At 42.3% G+C, this 25,071-nt stretch overlaps 1 protein-coding gene across 4 annotated transcripts; it reads left to right on the top strand.

Annotated features, from left to right (window-relative positions):
- Positions 1-442: 442 nt before the first annotated feature.
- ABRACL (ABRA C-terminal like) lies at positions 443-23,008 on the top strand. 4 transcript variants are annotated; one of them, XM_087774242.1, is made up of 5 exons: positions 443-740; positions 1,771-1,902; positions 13,237-13,343; positions 21,215-21,281; positions 22,437-23,008. In XM_087774242.1, the coding sequence occupies exons 4-5, from the start codon at positions 21,221-21,223 to the stop codon at positions 22,619-22,621; spliced, it is 246 nt and encodes an 81-aa protein (XP_087630368.1). In that variant the 5' UTR covers positions 443-740; positions 1,771-1,902; positions 13,237-13,343; positions 21,215-21,220; the 3' UTR covers positions 22,622-23,008. The 4 variants fall into 4 exon arrangements, with proteins under 4 accessions (XP_087630368.1, XP_087630369.1, XP_087630367.1 ...); XM_087774243.1 differs by lacking the exons at positions 443-740; positions 1,771-1,902; positions 13,237-13,343 and adding an exon at positions 17,784-17,953; XM_087774241.1 differs by lacking the exons at positions 443-740; positions 1,771-1,902; positions 13,237-13,343 and adding an exon at positions 18,577-18,720.
- Positions 23,009-25,071: the final 2,063 nt, after the last annotated feature.

Below are 25,071 nucleotides of genomic sequence, written 5' to 3'. Positions count from 1 at the left end.
CCCCTCCCCGCGTCGCGGTGCGGACGCCACCGGCGGCCCCCCCCCGGCGGGGAGGGGAGGGGAGGGGTGGGGTGAGGGGGCGTGGTGGCAGCCCGGGCGCACCGCCCCCTTCCCGGGGCCCGGATGTGCGGTGCGGCGGTGCGCGGCAGCGCCCCCTGTGGCTGTGGCGGTGCGAGGAGGCGGGCCGGCAGCGCGCTCTCCTCAGGGACCCCTTGAGCGCCCTTTGGGGTGCCGGGGCGGTGCGCGGGCGCTCGGCTCCCCGCGGGGGAACCCCCGCTTTCCCCGAGACAGCGGCGTTGGCCTCTCGCTCGCTGGCTTGGCCCGGGCTGCGCGCAGCGACCGCCGCCGGCCGCGCAGGCCCCCGAGGCAGCTCCCCAGGAAACGGCGCGGGGGTGGGCGGGGCGCTGCCCTCCCGGTCTCGCGCGGCTCCGCGGGCGGCGTGCGCGGGAGCCGGCCGTCCCGGGTGCCGGGGGCGCCGGGGCAGCACGGGCGCGGGTTCTCCTGCCGAGGAAGTACCCGTGCCGCCCGGCGGGCCCTGCTGGCCGCGACGGCCTTCCTCAGCGTGCTGTCCCTTTCCACCGCCAAGACCTAATGCAGCACACCACGTCAGAACAGCAGGTGGCCTGGGTGGTCGCTCCGTGCACCAGTCTTGCAAGAAAGGATAGGCGAGAGCTCACTGCAGCCGGAGGGAGAGCTGTGTCTCTCGGCTGCCTCTTCCTGGATTCTGAGCGTTTCCCTGGGTAAATCTACACTCTTGCTGCAGTACGCTCCCAGAGTTCCCTGCAAGCTCCTTTGGCTTCTGGAGGGAGTCTAACATCCCTGACAGGGTAAAGGGCCTATGCAGAATGCCGTGGTCTCCTGCTAGACCCTTTTGACTACCTGATCTGATTTAAATCCTGCTGATGTGGCAGTCCAGTACTTCATACTTGGAGGCATCCTCTCATTTTTTAATTTATCCTTCTTACCTTTTTCCACTTCACCTTCCTTCACAACTCTTCCAGTTTTTCCAGGTTGCTGTTGCCAACTGCTCTACTTCCCTTAAGCACCTCATCCTTTCTGCCTTTTAGGATAGTTATGTTCTGAACTTAAAGCAGAGATTCATCTTCCTTGCTATTTGAAATACACAGTATATCCTTTCGCTGCTAGCTAAAGTTTCTGAAAACCACTGGTGCGTTATAGTTAAAATAACAGACAAAAGGATCTTCCCAGAAATGTACCATTATCAAGCTTTTGCAACCCCAAATGATATTAATGATGAAATCACACGGATTGATCACATTTCTCAGTTAGTTAAAATCCCTCAAAATAGGCTATGCTGAAGAAATAATTAACTTTTTATATTATATCTAGTTATTATGATTTTATAGACTTAGATAAGGCCAACTTAGCATCGTAGGTCACTTAATTGGAGCTGTTGTCACATCAGAATCTCTGCAAGTAAAACAAATGTAACCTTTCCTCCACAGCTAAATTGCATACTGCAATTCTATTAGTTATAGAGAGCCGTTTGTAGAAGAGGTTTTTAAATCACTTATTAGCAGATGATTGGGTTCAAGTGCCTTTGCTTCTTGCAGGTTCAGTGATTGTATGCTAGTTCAGGCACTGGTGTTTGGAAGATTAATATCTGTAGCTATAAAGTTCTTCATAAGTTAGTGTAAGGACCCCAAAATACTTTTATTGTCAAAATAATTTTGACGTTTATGTCTAAAAGTAATCCGAACATCTTATTATTTTAAATGAGTTGCTATTTTATTATTTGCATTTTTGCAGCAGGAGCAGTCTTTTGACATTAATGGGGACCACTTGGCTGCAACAGTTTGTACAAGACACAAAGAATAATACAGGGACGAGGTTCCCTAGAATGGACTATTTCCACACATCCAAGTGCCAAACAACTCTGAAGTAAGTTTAATAACTGTATATTTCACTAAAACCATGATGTGTCATGTGAAAATGTCACGTTATTGTTTACTGGAGAGTTGAATGCTTTGGGGGAACATGCCGGGCCTTTCACTGTGTATAGCACCACTCTGAAGCTGTTCAGGTATTTTGGAAAACACATTGTTGAGTCTCATTTCCAACTCCCGTACCATAAACTTACTTTCTTGCTTTGTGCTAGTTCAAAGACCGAGCAGAAGGAATAAGAATGACATGACATGTAGCAAATTCATTTCTAATTCCCAAGATCTACATGTGGGAGAAGCGTATTTGCCTCAGAGAGTCCTGGTACAATGTTTCCGCATTTGGCTATGGGATCTCCCTTCCCCCTGATTGGCCACTTGCAAACCTCCAGGCCAAGGAGGGATCTGCTGTTCAGAACATTACCTGTTCCCATCAGGCCAGACATAGCATCTACTGCGATTAAAAAAATAAATCTTTTCCATGGATTCTCAATGAGGATTCATTTTGTTTGGCTGGAGAATATGCGGTTTGCTACAGGATGAACCGAGGAAAATGGTATTCCTGCATGTTTGTAAGATATATTAGCTTCTCCGTATTTGCACTTTTCAGTGCAACTGACCCAAACAATGAAACCATATTTCTATTTTTAGTTCTTTTGGTTTGGAAAGATCTGTATCACACCATTTCCCAGAGCTCACATTAGATAGACAAAAAAGAAGGTTTATGGCAAAATACCCACCAAAATGTATCGTTAGTGATACACTTTTGATATAGTAGATTCAGCCTTTGGTGCGTGAAAAACTTGATATTGTGATTTAAACAGAGCAAGAAGAGGAACGTTTCTTGGCTTTTTAGGTATTGTACCTTTTATTCTCTCTTTTTAATGTATCTTCTTAGTATTCAGAGCTCTGAATAGCTAAGAGTTAAGCTATTCTCCACATGGTGCCTAATTTTACTGTGTTTTATTTTCTGTGAAGCAACTATTAGATGACATATATTGATATCAAAGCAGTCATCCTTTTAAGAGATCAAAGTCAGAGAAAATCATCATCGTCATAGGAAGGCCAAGACTAATGACCCAGATGGAAGGAAGTGCAAGGTTATTTTGCTGCCCATAACAACTCTTAGAATTAGAGCCAAATTATACATCAATAAAACGTTACCTTTTTTTTAGAAAAGGAATACTTTTACAACTTGATATGTGACCAGAAATATGTATGTCCATTGCTACTAAAAAAAAAAAAAGTAATGTTTTATTCGTTTAAGGGAAATGCCATTTAAAACACTGGTCAGGTTTCAGTATCTTTTATCAGCTGTGAAATTACTATTCTAAAAACTAGTTGTTCCACATGCTGACACTCATTTCTGAAAATAAACATAACTCATACACATATGCAGGGTCTAGTCTTCATCAAGTCTCGTGGGAGTGCCATGTCTAGGGTCTACCTGCTTTTGATGGGCCTCTGAATCTCTGAGTTCTTATTACAGTTAATGGGTCTCATGTACTTATTTGCACTAAGGTAACTTATATGCTCAGATTTTATTTTTTTTTAAAAAACACTTTCAAATAACTTTCAACCTTATAAAATGTGGCCACTTTCCATCTTGCACCCCAAGTTTAGAAAAATGGCCCTGAGGTTATTTGTCACTGCATTTCTAAATTCTTCCGCATGCATAATGCTGTGGAGCAGGTTTTACAATCTCTGTCAATATACTCCTTTACTTGCAGCTCATCAAGAGTTATGGGAACTTGTTCTGTCCTGATTCTTTAGTGGAAAGACAAGTAGATTAAGGCTAGAAATGAATGGGAGATGTTTAAAAAATCTGCTGTCTCAGTATTTAGAGCTGTTTTATTGTTTTGTTGTTTATTGTTACTGCTTGATCTTTTAAAAAAAAAAGAGCTACCTTTGGGGGTAGGGTACTTTATTCCCAGACAGAATAATATTTTGAGAATGCTGTTAATGCTTACAAATGAAAAAAGTCCCTGTTCTGCTTTTTCTAAAAGCATCCTTATTTCCTTTGCATAGGAGCAACATTTTAATGCACATATAGCCACTTTACAGATGTTTCTACCCATACTTTTGTAAATTTCTGCATGTATGTTCTGTGTGTTACAGTTTACAAACTCTTTCCAACCTTGATGTTTACATTCTTGCAATTTTGAAAAACATCAGTTTTGTCATATGGTCAGGTTTCACCTGCTGCTGATTTTACCTTCTACAAAATGGCATCCTTATTTCAAACAACCTACCCTCTGTTCTACCAGTCCTGCTGGGATTGTTTCTCCATCAAAAAGACGTCCCACATTTAAGGCTATGAGATTTTCCATGGTGGATGAAAAAATCCTTTCCACACAGAGCCATGCAGCAGACAGTAGCAACGAGGGGGGTATCGTTTTTTCCTTCTGCACAAGGAGAGCGCCTTTGCAAGGAGCGTTCAGCAAGCAAACGGTGGATCTAAAGCAATGTTGTTACTCACCAAAATGTGGTCATTCTGGTCCCTCCTGCACCACTGTGGAGGCACATCCCGTAAGGGAAAATAATAACTTCTTTCTCAGCAGCCTCCCTAGTGTGTTGTCACCACTGAAATATGTATGGGATCCTGGCTGGAGACATCTGCTGTCTGTAGAGTATTTAATAACATTTCTCTGTGTAAATTTCCTCAGTGGAGAATGAATAATACGTTTTCCGTATCATTCACCATTGCGCCTGCTCAGTTTTTCCCGGTCTCTCCTTTAAGTTTTTAATTTGTATGTATCTGTCATGGTCCTTGTAAAAGTTGCACATATTTAAAAAATTGCCCTCTTTTCTCTTTCATCCAAATATGTCAATTGATTGAAAGGAGTAAGCAGTAAAATGAAAGCCTCTAAAGGAAAACTTTTTTGATTAAAACAATCAAAGTGGAAGATACTGGAAAGGAGAAACCTTTACTCCTTTATGATTTTGGCAGATTTCTACAGGAGATTTCATCTCTGCATCTCAGAAGGTGGGGGGCACCTACAGTCACCCCAGCACAGCTATATGTGTTTGGTAGGTTCCAGAGAGGAGTTCCTTTAGAGAACGGATTGAAGGGAGCGTGACTTTTCATATTTACCTCAGCACCTCAAAAGCCTGAGCAGCTGGTCAAATCCCACCTCTAGATTTTAAAACTATCCTTGTTTCTTCCAAAAGGAGAGGATGTCTCCTGCTTGCATGATACTATCAAATAAGTCTCTTCTTATAGAAATTAAAACTCCCTTTAGAGCCTTTCAACATTTAACTATTAATCCATCTGGTCTTGCTGCTGTATTTATTTACAGATTATTCATGACAGTGTCTACATCCTCTTTTATAAATATATTCTCTATAATTCTGTAGAGGGAGGAGGGGTAAGATAGTTTAACTTTTCTTTGTACCTTTTGGCACTAACATACATAATTCTTTGTAAAATTATTTATATATTGATAACAGCTGCCTTGAAGTATGATAAGGTTATATTCAAATTCCTTTTTCTTAATGATTTGGGTTACCTTTGTGGTCTCTCAATATCTTTAATTGTTTTGAAGCCCTAAAATTTACATTACTCAAGCCCCAGCTAGTCTGAAAACAGTCTTATACCTCCTTCATTACCTTTATTTACTTAGCTCCCGTCTCCCTGGATTCTTGAGCAGTTCTCATTGTTCTCGTACTTTTTACTCTTTCCTCTTGCTCCCTGAATGTGGAAGTGCACTGTAACTTGCTGATGGAAGAGGATGTTATCCCTTCCTAATGGATCATTATTCCACTGAATAATGATCTCCATCTGGGAGGGCTGTTAATGGCTACTTCAGGAAACTTCTGGCACATTACTGAATTTGTCAGAAATAGGTTACGAGGTGGGAAGAAGTGCTGAAAGCAATATTTCACATCTCTCTTTCCCATATTACACACGTACTCACCCCTCCTTCCTTTTCCTATTCTCTGCTTTTAGCTGTGTATTTAAATGTATCTTTCCTTTTCCATTTCCCCTATATTTTAGTTTCCGTCTTACTATTTTTTTCCTTAGCAGTTTTAACTTACAATCAGTTACTCAAGGATTTTAATTTCCCCCTTGAACCTTTCTTTCTACATATTTCTTCCTCACATTAGCAATACAATCCTCCACAATATTGATAGTCTTGGGATTTGTACTCCAACTCGCCTTTTCCTTGTGCTTTGGTACCGTCTCTATTCTGGAATCACCAGTTTGTTATTTCACAGTGTGATTCTGCCTCTTGGTCAGAATTAGACTCAGCCTGTTCTTTTAGCTGTTTTCCATTAAGATCAATTTCCCAAGGATTTTAATCTTTTCCTTTTTCTCCATGGTGATGTGTGCTGTTCTTGATATGTTAAGATAAATAAAATGTAAAACTCCCTCTGTGTCTTATATGTGTTTAAGATAGCAATAATCTAGTTTATTTCTTTTTCATAAAGTCCTCTAGATCAAAAACACCCCAACGCGCTTTCAAATCTGCTTCTTTTGTTAAAAACAACACTTATAATGGCATTTCTCTGATGTTTAAGTCAGGTATAGGAGGGATATTAAGAATGCTGTATGCTCCATCTGTGGTGGCTGTAGGAAGGAGTCTAATAATTAAAGGTCTCTCTCTATATATATAGTTTTGCTTCAATATGTTTTACAGACTCATTTCTTTGCACTTTCTAATTTTTAGGTTATTTTTTTCTCTCCCCTGTCTTATCGTTTTCTTCCTTTTTTTTCTTCCCAACATCTTGACTTATTTTGAAGATCTATTTCCAATTACATCTCTTTATCCACATTTATTGTCAGGGATTAGACAGGGAAGCCGGGAGCTGAGCGTGATGACGAGACCGGCAGTGGCCATCTTTGCCGACAAAAGTCCCGTCCCACCACCCCCAGGGCACCAGGCAGGGCCGGGAGGTCTGGACCAGCAGCCCATGGCCAGGGACTGGCAGGGCTGCGATGCGGTGGGGCTGGAGCTCTGGCCAGGCCCCGCAGCAGAGTCTCAGATGAAGGCAGCTCTCATGGGATGAGGTCGGCCCTGGCTGTGGCTACCCCTCTGGCAGCCGGCTCGCAGCTGGCCCTGACCCACACAGCCAAACCCCCCACTTACCTTTAGGTCACTGAATCATAGAATCATAGAATCGTTAAGGTTGGAAAAGACCCTTAAGATCATCGAGTCCAACGGTTAACCTAGCACTGCCAAGTCCACCACTAAACCATGTCCTCGAGCACCATGTCTACCCTTCTTTTAAATACCTCCAGACCTCACCTCCATGTCCCTAACTTACATATATTGTTGTAAAAGCTAGGATAATTCCATCACATTGAGGAATATAACTTTGCATTTACATTAGTGTACCTGGGAGCTAAAACTGATTTTGAACTGTGGTAGCATTTTCATTGCACTACCATTCTTATTCACAACCCCCCCATTTTTTTAGTTTGACAGTAAGATATATACAACATACACAGAACTGAAACTTCTTCTGTTTGCATTAAGACACTCAAGATGTCAGAGAAGAAAGATGTAGTTTTCCTGTTAGTGTATGAATAATTCCTGAGGCAAAGCTCTTACCATCATAACTTCCTGCTAAACTTGACTCAGTTAGCAAATGCTAATGACAGTCCTGTAATGTAAAATCAATAAATGTTATTTGAACTGAACCTATTATTTGAGCAGAGTGGAAATATACTTAATTAACACACATTCAAATGTTCTAAAGAAATTACATCTCTTTATTTTTGAAACATCATGTTCTGTTCCAGTCATTTTAGAGGGACTATATTTGGTAGAATGGGTGCTAAGCCTACATAGTGCTATGGCTCTCTGAATTTAAGTGGAATCATTGCCAAGTACTTTATTTCTCCCTGTGCCTTCTAGAAAAAGGTGGAGATCTTACAGTTCTTGAAATGAATCATAAAATGAGCATATTAGAAACTGGCAGGATGGAATGAATATACGTGCATAAATACAGAGAGACATTGCATCTTTTGCTACCCACATGTTTTCTTCATGTAACCATTAACTTGTGTGTGCCCTTGTGCGTGCTTCCCACCAAAAGCCTTTGTCGGGATTTGTGTTTCTGACAGAGGAGAGAGAATACTCTGAGTGCGTGAAGCGCATCTCTCTCTTTTACTGGAGAGTGAGATAAAAGGTGAAGAAACACAGCTCTTTGCATCATTACTCATCCCATGCCTCTTTTGTTTCAGGCTAAGAGCAGCTTGGCTCTCTTACAGAGAAAATAGTTTCATTAGGAAAGGATTAGAATGTATAGTTGCCCCTCTGATTGAAAGGTTGTGTCCCCAACGGGTATCTCTTCTGTTCTCCCCAATAGATCAAACAATGGTTGTGATAAAAGGCAATGCTGATTCTTTGCAGGAATCCAAGCGCTGCTGTTACCTGGCTAAGGTGGCAGCCTGGATTTCCTAGCTTGAACAGGTGCTAGAAAGTAGCAGGCTATCTCATCCTCCTCTTCCTCTCCCGACCCAGGGAGAGATGTACTAGTAGGTTTCTTCATGGCCAGCTTTGGGAGATGTCTGGGTAGCGCCTGTTTTTATAGGTGCCTTGCAAATGGCTGAGAGACTGAGAGAGGAGAAGCCTCAGGCACGATCACTGCAATTCCTTCGCAGAGTATCTCGTACAGATAGAAGAAGTAGCTCTGGACAGCAAAGCAGGGCCTGCTGGGAGCGTACAGTGGTCTCATGCTTGCTTCCCCCAGTCTCCAGTTACAGCTCGTCGCTGAGTGAGAGCAGAAACTTCTTGTACCACTTCCCAGTTCATTCCAATGGGAGTTGTTGCAACCCTGGCAAACAGCCTGGGACTAGGGTAGCCAAGAGTGGGCCAAATGTCCTTCATAACTCAGGCCTTTCTCTTGTTTATATTTGATCATCATACTCCAGCCATTCAAAGGACTGAAGACTTGGGAAAAACAGCTGAGAAAAAGAAACACAAAAATAGTTTATTGGGATTTTGTAGGCAGGTTATTTATTTGTATAGTTTGATCTTATTCTCTTGGAAGAGAGAGAACACTCTGAATGAAGAGCTACTATATTTTATATGAAAGAAAACCAGAGGCAGCAGTTACCTTTGACGTACAACCTTTTTATCAAATAAAGGCTTTTCTGATACTGTCTGTGTACTACAAGAGCCATTTATATATTATTAGATATTCCAATACACTAAATAGAGATGATGCACTCAAAGTGGCAGATCCTTGCTTTTTCGAATGAGGCATAGTGAAAAAGGAGGCAGGAAACTGTAAGAACAATAGGTCTGGTCCCATTTTCCTCTTCTCTTTATATAGAGATTTTGAAGGAAGTGAAATGGCTCTGTTTCCTCACATCTGACCCGTGAGAAAAATAGCCTGTGCAGTCAGTTTTTAGCTTGGGAACACATACGAATTCTATTTCCCAGTAATGAAATAAAGGATGTGTATTCCTTAGAAAGTAAGTGAACGAAAAAATGCCTGCATTTCTTCTGGTGTGAGATACTGGTCTTTCCACCCTCTGTTTGCCTCTGTGATGGAAACATTCTGATATGTAGTATCAATTAATCGACGTACCAAGTGTTTATCAATGACTATTTGCTATTGTGAAAAGCCGTTCATACTGAGGATAATTTGTGTGTTTGCTTAGAGAATCTTTCGTTAATTGATAGAATGGGGTCAACAATACAGCCTTGGTACTTTAGTTTATATGTCTCTTAGCCTGCAGCTGTGACCAAGGAACTATTATTTGTTCCATGTGTCTTTAGCTATCTAAAAGTTAGTTGTCGTCTCTGACCTACTTATTGAAGTTCTCTCTATAGCGGTGCTCTTTGGAAGGTGAGGTCTTTCTTCTTTACTACAGAGGCATAACTATGTATACATGCAGAGAGTTAGTCAAGTAACTAACTTAAAATAGACACCTTACTTTCAGGTAGCTGAAGTCCGGTGAGATGAATACTGATGAAAGGTGTATGCACAGGTAATACAATTTAAAAGCCTGACTGAAAATTAGGGATCTTTCAACTCCCACCCAAAATCTTAGCCGCTGCACTTTACCCAATGATTTCTTAATCGCCTGCTGACTTTTCAGGGAGATTGTTAATTGTTCCCTACGCAGGTCACAGCAGTCCTACTTTGCTAGCATCTGCAGATAAACAATGTTCCATGGCTGATGTACATCCTAGCGCAATGCCAGCCATTTTAAACAGTGTGCGTCATGGCCAGTCTTTTCTTTTGAAAGGTGCACTAAGAAAATGCCAACTGAGGTCGAGGGAAGTCATCTAAAAGATTAGAGCATGAACGGTCACAACCCACCCTTTTAAGGAAAAACAAGAGGTTAGGCTCTCCTTACATTTTCCCATCATATCTCTTTTCTCCTTTGCTTCCCCTGGCAAGTGAAATGATTCAATAGGAGGAAAGAGGGAAAGTTGGCTGGCTGGAGTCTTTGCATGCCTGCCCAGTACGAGACAGAACTGATCCACTAATCGACCTAATGATCAGTTGCCTCTGTTTTAGAGACTGTTCCTCCAGTTTTCATCCACCCAGAGGACTTCCGTCAACTGTCCTCTTGCAGCTCCAGCTATGTCACTGTGTAAAATAACTGAGAATTAAGTCCGTGTTTCGTTTTTTATTTCCATTTTAAGACCCCCACATCTCCTGAATGTACTCCTGAGGAAGACAGCTACTATTTCCTCTGTACTTTATCCCAAATATTGTACCTGTGCCCACCTGTACCTTTTCCCTCTGATGGACATGCATACCTTGTTTATGGAGCTGGGGAGTTCCTCATCCTACATTGACTTACTTTGCCCAATCTATGACGCAACTGATTGCCTAAAGAAAAAATAAAACTATCCCTCCCATTTCTGTTTCCTGTTAACACTGTAATTACACAGTTATTTATGGTTTTAGAGCAGAAATACATACATAAATTCTGGAATCATCAACCCCTCCCATTGTTTCTGCCAAATTTGCAGACCATCAGAAGCATACTTTCATGTCATCTAATATTATTTTATAAGCTTCCATTAAATTCAGAATGGAGATGAACTCCTTAAAATGGAGTAATACGCTGGTTCCTAATAGTGGAAGGAAGTTGAAGCTGGTCTAAACTTGCGTAAGGAAGACTTGGATTCAGAGGAAGTGCATTGGGAAGTTTCTGTAACAGTTCACAAAGAAAAAACGTGTCTGTGTGCAAGACAGCTTTTGTGCTTTCCTTCAGTAAACATAAGGGAAGTGAGATTCATTTGTGCTATTCGTGTGACAGAGAACAAATAATATTTGCTTCAAAATACTACATCACAACACCCTGAGAAGCAAATATTATTTATATATGTGTAACACAATTACATAGGATAACTATGAACCAAACAAGAAGATGGTTATACTTAATTTTCTTAAGTGTGTTTTTAAATCTAAGCTTCTCCAACATGTCAGAGATGCTTGGACAAAATTTCCTTAAGGAAAAATAAAAAAGGGTAAGACTTACCCAGAAGTTTGGGATTCACAATTAAAATTAACTTTGCAGATGAAAAATTCATGAAAATTCATAAAACTTAGGTGTTAGATGCAGGATTAAACTGGCACATCATTTGTAATCAAACCATATGGTGTGTTTAAAAGCATAAATTAATTTGATGTTCTCATAGTACTTCCGTGGTCGATATTTGTCTACTATTTGACATCAGGATACAGTTCGACCTTCTACACGGTGTCTGAAATTCCTCCTAGGCTATTGGGTCAATAGGTGAGACCATTAGCAGTGCTCTATGGGAAGTTGTGTTGGGCGTCTGATCATTGTTCTGTGTTGCAGTTTCCAGGAGCATGAAATCAAATTATTTAGGATCAAAAGACTTGTGGCCGCAGTGCCAGTGAAATTAATAAAGTTTGATCAGTTATGAATTTGAACCTCATTTGGATTTTGGAGCTGGCATTGCATCTTGAAACCTGAAAAGAATTCTTAAAAGGTAGTTTATATATAAATTTGACCCTAAAAATACACTTCCTCATATGCAGGAACCAATAAAGTGCTCCTGTACTTGACTTCAAAATATAGTATAAATTCAGTGTCATTGCGAAGATGATCAGATTCAAATGATCCAATGTGCACCTTAAGCACAGTTTTTGAGCTGAGAACCTGGAATGTAGATGAGCAAAATTACGGGTTTATCCCTAAAAATGCTTATAAACAGGATTGTTGCATTAAATGATTAATTGTTATTAATCCAATGATAAATAAACTTTTCTTATGTTTTTTAGCCGACTATAAACTTCTGTGAACCATGCTTGCGTGGCCAGCAGGAGGTCTTGACATTTCACTAAAAAAAAAAATTAATGTAATGACTTTTGCCATGTCAAGATTTCATATGTTAAGTAAATGCATTCTGACAAATGTCAATCCACAGTTCCATTTCAGTAAGATTTCCTTCAGGAAAAGATTTGATGTACTTCTGTTATCAGTCATTATAAATGCCTGAGCTTTAGGAAGGCAATTTATATGAAACTAATAAATAAAGATATTACACCTAGAGCTGTATTTGATGTGGATGTGAATAGTAAGTTTATATTAATGTAACTGTCATTTCTGCTACCATTATTTGACATCTTTATGCAAAGCCAGTATTTTTGGTTTTCTGAAAAAGTCCCCAAAATGTCAGTATGTCTATGTGTATCTGCAGAGGGCAAGGGAGAAGGGGAGGTGATTTTTTTTTTCATGATGCATACCAAACAAGAGGACAGAGGGACTGGATGATTCAGCTGTTACCATGCTGTCTGGAGATCAGGAGATGTACTGCTGTTTCCTTGCTACAAGAGATTTTTTGATACCAGGAATCTGAGAAAGTAATTAGTCTTCATGTTCCTCGCTCTCAAATATTCAGCTCTTACAGCAAAGAACACCATAAAACATATTAAATGCAATCAGCTATTTATATATTTCTTTTTCTCTTTGTAAACTGTCTCCAAACACTTTTTGATACTCAACTCCCTCAAGATATTACTGCACATCCTCTTTACTTCACATCCTTTTGTGTAGAAAAGCATCACCCAAGCTCAAAATACACCCCCTACTAATTCTGACTTCGTGCGTATTTAGGGAGGTTTTGAGTTCAGTCTTACGGTTTTCAAGTAAGTACTCTCAGACACACGATTAGGGTCATCCTGTAGTTCTTTTTACATTGTGTGCTGTAGGACTAACATGATGGGCTCAGTCTTTTAGCCTGTACTGATACAGCATCTTTCTGTCATTCCATACAGAGGTTTACTCTTGGGTTAGGAGTAGAGCAAGTCATTTTGGTGATTTACATCAAGATTTTAAGTACTCCTTCTCTTTTCCATTCAGCTGTAGTAAAGATTTACATGTTTAATTTAGGAAGAAGCAGCATTACTTTGTCTGAGGCACCTAGTGGGTAACAAGAAGGGTACGATGATGCCCTGAGACCATTCCTGAAGTAAGTCCCCTCTCCTGGACAGACACAGGTGAGTACGAGCATACGTGAATCACTCCGTTTACCTCAATGGAAGTGCTCGTTCAAGTGCCAAGACTGTCAGCAGTCACTGTCTTTGTATTTGTAGTCTCTCTTGTTCTGGGGCTGGTCCGTTGTGTTTGCTTTTACATTAAAAGAAATGCATATGTTTTGCTAGGTTACTTTTTCAACTCACTGAGAGAGACAAAAGAGAAAGTGGGGTTTTTTGTTGTTCTGTTTTGGTTTTGGTCTGGGCTTTTTTGGTTATTACAGGAAAAGTAAAGCTAAGAGCCCATACAATTAATATTTTAAAACATGGCTTTACAGGAAAATTCTTGAAAAGTTTTCCAGAACATCACTATCCTTTTCATTTTGGTAAAATAATTTTCTCCCTTGAAACAACTGCTGACTTAAGACAGAGAGAGCGGCCAAGGAAGATGCTTTGGATATGGCGTTTGTAAGAGAAGAGAGTGCTATTTTCCTGGTTGATTGGCTTATCTCAAACAAAATAGTTGTTCTTCTGACTATCTATCTCTAACAACCATACTCTCTGAATATTGTTTACTTCCCTCAGATTTCTATAACAGCATTGACTTGCTGTGTTTTTTTCTTTCTTATTGCAGCCAAGGACCCTGTCTTTTTCTAGGAAAAGACGTCTTACTTTTTCTGTGGCGTTACAAAGTCCACAGGAATAAGGAATGTAGTAGATCCTCTACCACTTGAAATCTTTAAATCATGCGAAGACATATTTTTAAAGACCTGTTTTAGCCTGGGCCGAAGTGGCCTGACGGCTGCATGTTGAGTCATAACCCTACAGCGGGTTGCATAATACGGCACACCCATGTTGAGAAGTGACTCAGGGCAGGCCAACGGCACAGGTACGCGATGGGGCTGGGCTAAGACAAGACTCACACGCACACTCCTGGTTGAATCACCGCACTGTAGTTTCTGTCCAGCTTTGGAGACAGTAAGGAGAATCTCTGGCACTTTGCACAGGTATAAGTTGATGTTACAGCGAAGGGATGGGACACAGGCATATGCGGCAGGGACTCATGTCTCTGCTACATCAACAAGTCAAACAAAAATGTGTTGAAAGAACAAAGACAGACCTGGACTATGTAAGAAGACAGATAAGATGATCTCTTCTAGCAGTGAAATCTGCAAATCACAGTGGCAGTTCTAAGGGTTTTTAGCTGGGGAGGATCTCAACAGAAAACTGTGTGTATGCACGTGTGGTACATATGTCTGCCTATTCACAAGCACGTATAATGCAACAAAAATTCAAGAGAACAGTATTGGACAAAACAAGAACAGTATGGGTTATCAAGACATACTAATAAAGTGAGAATATTTAGTTAATATATGCTGGAAAACAGAAAAAATGGCCATTGCCTAGCAAATGACCTTGTAACTTTCTCCTGCATTTTTCAGGCTTGGCCCGTGCTGCTACACACTTGTCTCTGGAAAAACCTGTTACAACAGATACGTTTACAACATGTTTACTGTAAATATTAAATACTTTCACAAAACTAATTTCTCATGGGGTAAGAAGGCAGGCTCCATTCAGAATCAATAAACAGCTGAAAGGCAGGAGTAGACAAAGAGTTAGAGCTGATGGTCAACTTTCATGAGGGAGAGAGGTTACTAGTGTGCGCTTAGTACCATCTCTGTTTGAACCTGTGTTGTTCAAAGCAGTCATTGATGACATGGGAAAAGGGGTGAGACAAAGTTTGTGTGATCCCATTTCAAATCACACAGTAAACCAGCCGATGGTACTGAAAAATGCAAAGTAATATACTGGGGGGAAAATACAGAACAATTAATTACTACCACTTTGGAAATAGTTTTTGAAACCACTGTGGATGGTGCTCAGCACTTTTCAAAAAGGCAAGTAAAATGTTGGGAATTATTAGGAGTGAGAACAAAACAGAAAACATGATTATGTCTTTGTATATACCATACCCACGCGCTGAATAATGCTGACAGTTCTACTAATTTAATCCCAGAAAGGAACATGAAATTATTTGAAAAATTATAAAGAACAACAAGAAGGATCAGCAACATGGAAAGACATTCATCTTACATGAGATTAAATAAAACTAGGGCTCTTCACCTTGAAAATAAGATGAGTGATGGGAGAGCTATAGGCATGAACCTGATGGAGAAAGGAGAAGATGAAATAATCACTTGCTCCAATAAGTACCAGGAGCCAAGAGAGAAAGCAAGGGATCAAACGATAGTTTTCGTTGATTATACTCTTTTTCAAATGCCTGCTCTTGGTCACTGCTGGAGGCAAAGTGTTGGCTTAAATTGCTTGTTTGATCAGATCCAGTACGTCTACGGTGGTGGTCTCAAGCTATGTTTTTTAAATCTTGCATTGTGTAATTCCTCTGTCTGGCTGCCTTCATGTAAAACTGTGCATCTGGGGGGACAGTAACAGTACAGCGAGATGGCAAGGAAGGTCAAATTAAAATAATCTGTTTTAAGGCAGAATCTCATGACTTTTGGGGAGCACTCTTAGTAAATGCAGCTGAAATGCATAATGAATTATGAGTCCGATGATGACCTTAACCAGTGATATGAAATATGTATGAGCAAATTTCCATGTCTGTCCTGTGAGCTTGTAAAGGCCAATTTTGTACTTCTCTTTTTTTAGAAAGTATCATTTTGTGGAAGCAGAATGACCAAAAATCACCATCTCCATAATTTTCATGTTTACTGCTCTCTGCTGCTCGCCCTGTAAGGACATAATCAGTCACTTAGTCCTGATGTTGCCCAGCTCATTTTCATACTTGGGCAGCATCACGGTTCCCTTAATTGTCATGGTAACAGATGGTTTTAATTACTTATTTACTTAGAATTGTTTTAACATTACATGACAAGGAAGGGCCATGAAAGAAATAGTAATGAAAGCATACCGTGTTTCAGTAATCTCCTGATTTTTTCCTGGGTACATAACACTTTCTTTTCAAAAGACAGAATTTAAAGATACGAATTGTACTTCCTTAAAAAAAAAGGGGGTTAAAAGAAAATAAGATAAGGAATTACACATTTTTGTTCATCTTTCTCAGGTGTATAGTTGATCTGCTTATAAATTAGGGGTTATGATTCAAAACAGACTTAGAAAATAATTTCTAACATAGATTTAATAATAATATTAATAATAACAACAGCAACAACAACAATAATACCTTTGGTCTGAAAAGCCCCAAACTATTACTTAATCAAACATAAATTATCCATAACAATCACATTATGCAAAGCAAAGGCCTACATTATTTGTGCAAATGATGATTAAGAAATGTAGAGTATGTACATGATACAACTGAAAGCATGTTGTTAACAATAAAACCAGAAGATAAGCACTTTTATTCTATACTGCTAAATAACTGAAATGTTTGCCATATTTGCTAACATACTAATTAGATTCTCTTTTAAAAGGTTTATCTCAGATTTTCCTTAAAAGTCTATGCTTTTTACTGTAGTATTTAGCATTGTGTTGGCCAACAAAACAAAGATCTTAGGAAAAGCAATATGCCTTAATATAAACACATACACCACCATATGCACAGAGCATCAATGCTCTTCAGATGCTACATTTTTCTGAGAATTCTCCACTGTCTTTTGATTCAATTCAGACAGATTTAAGTTTCATTAATTTCGTTATCAACTTGGGAATGTAGCCCTTTCAATCTTAACTTGTTTTCCTGACTATCGGGGTTTGTTTTTTGAAAAGAGCGCCCTTTACTGGTGTTAAATCCAGATAATCTGTTTGGGAAACTGTTTTGATATGCTATCACCTGCTGAATATATAGCTCCTTAAGCAGAAAGCAGCATGGGGTTTTTTTGACTAACCGAAGATTCTGTTACTGATAAATAGTGATTATTCTAAGGAAAAGTTAATCTTCTAATAAAAACACCAACTTCAAAAAAATCCCTCAGAGAAGCAAAGGGCTTGAACTTCAGTTATACGTCCCTGGAGCGATACAAATGTGATCTTCTTGGCATCATTTCCACTGTGCAAATCAATGTATCTAGCTGCAGGTTCTGCCAAACGAGCCCTAGCGGAGCTTGCTGTAGTGGTCTAAGGTGCCATTAGCTATTTATTCATCCTTCCACCAGGGACGGGAGAATGTAGTAAGAGACCAGACCTAACTGGCACAGCTCACAGTCTGAGAAAGTATCTCAGCCTCGCCCTCAGAAGCTAATGCATGAAAATGTGAATCGCAAGGGCTGGAAATAGCTTCTGATACCAGCTCTGCTGTATGGGCAGTCGTGCCTGATAAGGAGGTGGGAGAGACAGCCAGGAACGGCGATGCCTCGAGCTGTGCCAGTGAGAATTTTCTGGAGACGTTTGGTGCAAGCCTTCCCTCTGACTAGCAGGTTGGCGGCAGCCTCATTGCGTCGTAGAAGTTAATGCAGCGCTCGGTTTCGATGCCTGTGTCCTTGAGAGAAGATGTAAACATTTCTGTGAGGTGAAGAAGCAGCAAGAGAGACAAGAGCAGCAGTGAATATCAAGACACAAGGCGGAAAAAATTAAATTGCATTCTCTCCACAGTGTAGAGTGCAAGGACGTGGCGCTGAATGAAAATTTAGATAAGCTGCAACACGACTTTATCGAAGGTAAATGATGTTAACCTAGCTCATTCACTTTCTCTGGCAAGAGAACTGTTTTTCTAGGAGAAGACAGATGTGGGAGGCATAAGAAGAGAACGTGGCATGGTGTCACCCGGGGAAGCCCGTGGAGATGGAGAGTATGAGCCACGGTACGGTAACAGAAAGTGACTGAAGCAACAGGGCGTGTTGAGAGCTGACCTCCTGGAGGAGAGGGAGCTGCTGAAGGGCCGGCCTGGGAAGGCATGTCACCCAACAAGCTCAGTGACGCCTCTGTCACGAAGAGGAGGGGGTGCGCTGGTGAAATCCGTGGATGGCACACAGTTGGGAGTCGCTGGCGTGGAAGAGCGAGGCCCCCGCGGCGGGGGAAAGACGCGCTCCTTCCACCGGGACGGCAGGGCCGGGCCCTTGCGAGGGGCCGAGGCAGAGGCGGGGCTGGCGCCAGAGGCGCGGTGCCCGCCGGACGCTGCCGCGCGGCAGCCTCGCACGCCGCGGGAGCGGGACCCCCGGCCGCGCGGGGCGGGGCGGGGCGGGGCGGCTCCTACTGCAGCCAGCAACGGCAGAACCCGAGATGGCCGAGGGCGCCGCCCCGGGGCGCTCAGCGCCGGTGGGGGGACGGGGCCCAGGCCCGCGGCGGCCGGGCGGGGTGAGGCCCCGGCGGAGGCCGTGTCACCGCCGCCCGCCCCCTCGCCCTGCCCCCGCCTTCCGCCCCCGCCCTGCCTCACGCGGCTCCCGCCGGCGGCGGCCCCTCGCGGCGAGAGCGGCGACGGCAGCGGGTGAGTGGCGGCGGCGGGGAGCCGGAGCGGCCGGGGGCGGCCCTCCTCCCCTCCGCCCCGGGGAGAGGCGCTGCCCGGGCAGCCGCCGGCAGCGGCGGGCGGGCGGGTGGGTGGGTGCGGCTGCCCCTCGCCCGGGCGGGGCCCGTTTCCCGGTGCGCCCTGGGCAGGCGGCGGCGGGAGCCCCGGCCCGGCCGTGCCCCGGCAGAGCCTGGGGGGGGGGGGGGGGTGTCCTGCCGGAGGGTGCCTCGGTGGGAAGGGGACCGCGCCCTGCCTCCAGACGCGGGCCCGCCGAGGAGCCATCTTCCCCGGTATCGGCGGTGTCCGCAGCGGGAGAGGTCGGTGCGGTCGGTTGCGAAGATGCGTTTGCGCCAAATACCGGTGAGGCGGATTTCCGGCAACTAAAGAGAAGTTTGGTTTTTCGTACTACCTGCTGAAAATCATGCCGGCTTCCAGCAGCGGGTTGGCATCAGAAATACTGGCTTAATAGTCGGCATGCACTTTTGATAGTTGACGTGTCAAGTATATGACAATATAAAGTAAAATATTTAAGTGTTCTTGAAACACTTAGAACCCCTTCTTCCTTACTCCTTAGGCAGCCACAGTTCTCTCATCTCAAGTGTTGCATCATAATGTAGATTTCTTTTTTTTTAAATTCTAAACGTTGCTATTTAAATTGACTGTGTATGAGGGAAAAGAATTTTAAATTAACGTGAATTTAGAGAGTTAAAAGTTAAAGTAAAAAAGCCTTTAAAGTTAAAAGAACATCTTTAAAGAGAAGCTAATTATGCCATTGTAATGACCAATATTAAAATTGGCAGTTTGACAAATTAGTGATGATAGTGTAAGCTTTCTGGTAGATGGGTCATATTTTCCCTGGTGACTCGCAACGATGTATTTAGTGCTCGGTTAAAACGAAATCTAAAAGTTTGTAGAATTCACCTGGGGCAGTTAAAATTCCGCAGCCCTGTTGCCCTGCCTTTCTGAGGCGGCTTCGCAGGGGGGTACCAGGGCCGCGCGTCCCGGTGCAGCGTTAGGCGTTAGTGCGTTAATATCCACTCCAGCGTCTGTGGTTACCGCGCGTCAGGGGTGAAACTGTGGTTTGGATGGGGCTTGGCCTGACTGAAACCCATGCTGATGCTAAGCTTGCTCAATTTTGCATGTTAAAAAGACAGATTTTTGCAAGTGAATTTGGGATCTGAAAATCAGGCTCTGTTACAAAGTATTTTTGCCTCTTGGATAAATCATGAGGGGTCAGGAGGTGGAACTATGTCACGCTTACTATTTTAACTCAATCAGAAAAAGAAAGGAGGGGAAGCTTTTCTCTTAGGAAGAGTTTCTCATGCACCCAGCTGTCATTTTATTAACTCTGCTTACTTACTGGCTCTGTGTAGAAATCCTGGTTTCTTGAACGGCGGAGGCTGGCTGAGTGCTCACTGAGCCGCCCTCGGACAGTGCTCCGCTCCAGCAGCGCGCTCTGTAGCTTTTGTTCCAGGCTGCGTTGTTCGCACTTGTGGAGGCTGCATTTGGCGCTTTGCTTTGTCTGTGGGACCCAGTTTCTTGTGCTTACCTTGGTGCCAGTTTGTGCTTAAGGAGCTTCAAATCTAAAGCTTTCATTGTGTTAATGCTGCTATGCATAGCGTAGATCCCCAAACACCTTTCAGGTGCCTGCAGTTATTAACCGTGGTTGCTTTGCAGCCAAATAGTGTTTTGTGTGACTGTAGCGTTGCCATCTACTAAGTTGCGTATGGGTAAACTGTTGCAAGGCATTGGTGCAGATTGGTGAAAATCGCTGTGTTTCACAGCAAAGAGGTGCGCAGGGTACGTTTGGTGGTGTAGCAGTTCCTTGGGATCACTATGAATGGAAATACAGGTTGGCCGCCTTAGGATGCTTGCATAGTTTGCGTCTGGTTCAATTCCGCTCTAGGCAGCAGGCGTGCGGTAGCTGCTGTCCGTTCAGGCACCGCGTGCGTAGGCCTGCTGTAACCAGCTGGATGTCTGCGGTGTCTTGCCAGGATAAGTGGAAAGCTGTGGTGTGGTTTAAAAAAAAACAAATCTACTGCATATCCCAGAGAAGAATCTAAAGGAAGGTGTTGCATTTTTATTGAGGGCATTGATAGAAAGTTGCAAAGCCCCTGAAGACCTGTGACGTTGCCAGGATGCTCTGATTCTGTGGCAGTCTAAGCTCATTCTTTAAAACAAACAACCGCCCCCCCCCTTCCCACATTTTTTTCATATTTTGAGATCAGCCCATTATATTTGTGTTTAGAATGTACCGAGGTTGTAGTTTCTTTTCACTTCCCCTCAAATCTGGAGGTGTGGAGGCTCTTTATCTGTTCAAGACTGAAATCTCAGATTATCCTGTAGCCATGTGTCGCCAGGCTACTGGGATTTACAGAGTGCCATGACATTCCTGATGAACTGAGAACAGGCCAGGATGGCGCAAAGGATTTACAGGTCTCCTAATAACTTTGTCAAAATTTATTTTACTTTTTAGACCACGATGAACGTGGAACATGAAATTAGCCTCTTAGTTGAGGAGATTCGGCGGTTGGGAACCAAAAGTAAGTATTGTAATATGTCTGACCGTACAGATGTAGTCATGTAATAAATACATGTATGTATATGACATACATGTCATACAGATGTAGTCATATCAACTGATGAACTTGGCAAATTTAATTAAGCAGGCTCAGGTAACCTGAAAACTTGCATATATACTTAATGTTGGACTGTGTGGTACTCCCTGTGTCCTATCCTTTCAAGTAGCTCTGTTATGAAGTTAAAACGTTTAAGCCTCTGCAGCACAGAGGATGTAGGCTTGAAATCTTGCTCCCACTAAAATCAACTGCAAAATTACCCTTTTCTTTAGACTTCCAATACTCGCTACAGCCAACAAAGAAGACGACTGCACCTTTTCCTTCCACTCCTTCCTTGGTAACTTCTGAACTTTGGAATTCATACACTTCAATTCTGTTCCTCGTAGTATTATTTGGAAGGAGTTGATCTGTATGCCTAAAACTAATCCAGGAGTTATAGGTGTAGTCCCAACCTTCCTTAAACTTGCTTAGAAGGTAGCCTTTTCTCTGAAGATTGTTTTTCATTGTTAAAACTCCTCTTTCTTTACAAATATTTATGCAATTTGTGGGTGTGCTACCTGCTCGTATATTTCAGTTCTGATGCAATTTCATTAGGTTCCATTTGTTTTTCAAAGCCTAAATGGATACGTACATGTTGCATTTTGTATGACTGCATCTGCCTTTTAAGAATAACCTAGCTAACCTTAACATATATTTTAAAATTCTTGCTTTGTGTGAGAAATGAATTCACATTGCACCTTTTTCAATGTGAACTTTAAATATTAATAAGTGGAAAAAAAAATGGGAAAAAAAAAGATTTTAACATTTTAATTATTTAAAGCTAATTTCTTCCTTATGTTTTGAAGAGGTTCAGTAGCCTGTGCTGGTCATAGGTTTCAGAAAGTCATCAGTAAAAATAAACATAGCAGATATGTGATCCTTGATATGAGTCTTTGGAAAAAAAGGGAAAGTCATACCAGGCAGTTTTGCCTACTATTTATCATCAGCATTCATAATATAAATTGGGAAACACCATGGGGTTTATTTTTAACGTTCTGACTGCATGTCATTTTGTTTCCCCAGTAATCTCCTAACTGAAAGAAAATCTGCATGTGTTTTCCTGTTATATCTTTGATTTAGATGCTGATGGACAAGTGAGCGTGAAATTTGGTGTGCTCTTTGCTGATGAAAAGTGTGCCAACCTCTTTGAAGCCCTAGTGGGAACTCTTAAGGCTGCAAAACGACGGAAGATTGTCACTTATCAAGGGGAGCTACTTTTACAAGGTGTTCATGACAATGTTGATATCATGCTGCTGCAGGACTGATGCAGTGTTTCAGCTATGCATTAACAGAATTGTTTGAGACAGTGACTTGCAACATCCTCTGAATAATGCTGATCATTCTAAGGTGTTTTGATGTATTTTCTATATCTTTATAGTCAAAAGGAAACTGCCCTATTTTGGAAAACATTCCCTTTTGTAATTCTTCCTAAAATGGTACTGTATGTGAGTAAGGTAAAAGATGCCAGATCTCTCTCTCTCTTTTTTTTTTTTTTTTTGTTGTTGTTTTTTTTTAAATCTCAGGTAATGCTCTCAAATGTCTGGTGGTTATTTTCAACATATGAAGAAGGGGATTGGTAATTTAATGTTTACAAATCAAAATGTGCCATGAAAGTGTAAAATAAAAGCACATACTTAAATTTATGCAATTCTTATTGCTGTTGTTTCTCTTTTTATTCGCAATCTGAAATGAAAGCAAACTGAATTCCTGTAAGGAACATAGTTAAGTAACTGTACAGAAAGCATGACAGTGAGATAGAAATAATTTTGCAGCATGATTCAGTTGAAGAATGACTGTCCTTTGGAGTGACCAGACTGTGCACAAAAAGCCACGAATGATAGATGTACCTCATTCATCTCTGGCAGTGTAATACGCTTTCATTTTTTTGTCCTCTAGACTTTTGAAGGAAGTGGGTGAGGAGCTCCCTGAATGCTTTCATGCAGTGTTAATGAGAAGATGGTACAGCAGCTTGAGGTTGTGATTATTTTCCTCACAGAAATCGTACTTTCTCTAAATCACTCCAGGCAGAAAGTGGGAGGAGAGGGGAAAAAAAAGCCCTTTTGATCGTTTTCTAGCTTACTGCTGATTCTTCTTAGCAGGTAAAAATGCTCCCTCCAGTAAGGAGAAAGAGTTGCTGCATGGGGAAAGCAGCAGCGGGTAAGCAAACTGCTCTGTACTTCCGGGCTGCGGCTGCAGCTCTTAAAGTTGCAGGATGGGTGAATTTCCTTTTACTTAGCAGTCTTTTGCAAGTGCAAAATGCTTGAAAAGTGTCTTCTTATTTCCAGATACAGGAAATGCATGCATGGTTATGGAATCTCTACAAAGCTGTGTAATTCCAGCTGCTGCCCCTTTCATCTTTGTTTGCTCTGCCTCATGCAACAGGAAAACAACTTAAATCCTGTGTGCAAACAGATCTGGGCTGCCTCTGCCGGGGCTGGCCCCAGAATCCGGAGAGCAGGGAAGTGATACGCAGAGAAACTTGAGCTGTCTGGGTCGGAGCCAGCTGGAGCGGAGAAGCAGAGCAGGAGCTCAGCACAGCTTACTGGCTCCAGTGCCCTGTCACTCACATGCAGCTATTCTGCTTCCAGACCCAAGCTGGCAAGTGCCTGCATCCCTCTGCCCCACAGGTGGAAAGGAGGGGGGCTGAGACCCAGGCCTTCAGTGGTAGGGGTGAGACCAGACAGTTCTGCGTCACCAGATAACCACAGTTGTTTTTTCCTCTGCCTCTGTTTTGCTGACAGCCCGAGTCATTGTCCGGGTTCACAGGACAGCCTGAGTATGCTGACAGATACCGAGCGCTTTGTGATTGAGGTGCCGGTTTGGGTACGGGAGGGCACCAGCCTGGCCCGGCCAGGGTATAGTTCTCTGCGCGTGTTCACGACAGCTCTTTAAGCACTGAAGGAGCCTTCATCTTGAAAATTTAGGTACCAGTGAATTTAAGGCTCGGTGCTGGGTTGGAGCTGAGACAGGACTATGAAGAGACCTTTATGTCTCTCTCATTTTGGATTAATCCTCTTAACAATGCTAATAAATGTATTCAAGGCTTCTGGGAACACCATGTAGCAAGAGACAGAGAAACTTGGCACTAAAACAAATCTGTAACAACCAGAGGAGAGTGTGACTGTGTACTGCCCAGGGGAGCTGAGATTTGTTTTCCCTCTGTTTCTGAGAGCAGAAGAGGAACAACATGAACAAGGATGCATATCCAAGAAGTTGACCTCAGTGCAAAGCTTAATGTGTCTACTGGCCTCAAAACTGTGTAGGCTTCTTCAGGTTATATACAAGCACTGATGACTTAATTTCTAAATATTTTTTTTTCCTGAGAAAATCAAATACTAACATTGCTTCACATGCGTGGGACCACGCCTCTGTGAAGAAAATAATTACCACAGCAAATGGCCTGGAGACAAGATGTAGTTCCTGGAGCAGTTGACACAATAATAGAAAACCTAACTATGGGGAAAGCGTTACCTATTTTTGTAAACAGTAGGACAATCAGCGGTCCCCTGTGATGGGTTCGTGACCTCACCAGCCATGGGTATGAAGGAAGTTTGTAGGTCAGCCAGGAGCACCAGTGACTCCAAAATAGCAAGTCATTCTCCTGACTGATGGGAAGTAGGAAGGCGTAGAGATCTTTGACAACCGCATAGAAGAGTTGTCAGTAGGGCAGTTACCTGCCGATGATAATGCTGGGAAATTAGTGAAAGAGTAGCTT

This window comes from Nipponia nippon, unplaced genomic scaffold (genome assembly GCF_047370975.1).
Source record: "Nipponia nippon isolate SJK-2023a ecotype South Korea unplaced genomic scaffold, ASM4737097v1 scaffold_4, whole genome shotgun sequence".
Lineage (NCBI taxonomy): Eukaryota > Metazoa > Chordata > Aves > Pelecaniformes > Threskiornithidae > Nipponia > Nipponia nippon.
Note: the sequence above shows the minus strand (reverse complement) of the source record. Positions and strands in the feature narration are given on the sequence as shown.

Coding starts and splice junctions, on each gene's coding strand:
- ABRACL (XM_087774240.1), top strand. CDS start 19,078: ATGCGTTTGCGCCAAATACCG. Junction 19,099..21,214: donor TGCGTTTGCGCCAAATACCG/GTGAGGCGGATT, acceptor TTTACTTTTTAG/ACCACGATGAACGTGGAACA. Junction 21,282..22,436: donor TCGGCGGTTGGGAACCAAAA/GTAAGTATTGTA, acceptor TCTTTGATTTAG/ATGCTGATGGACAAGTGAGC.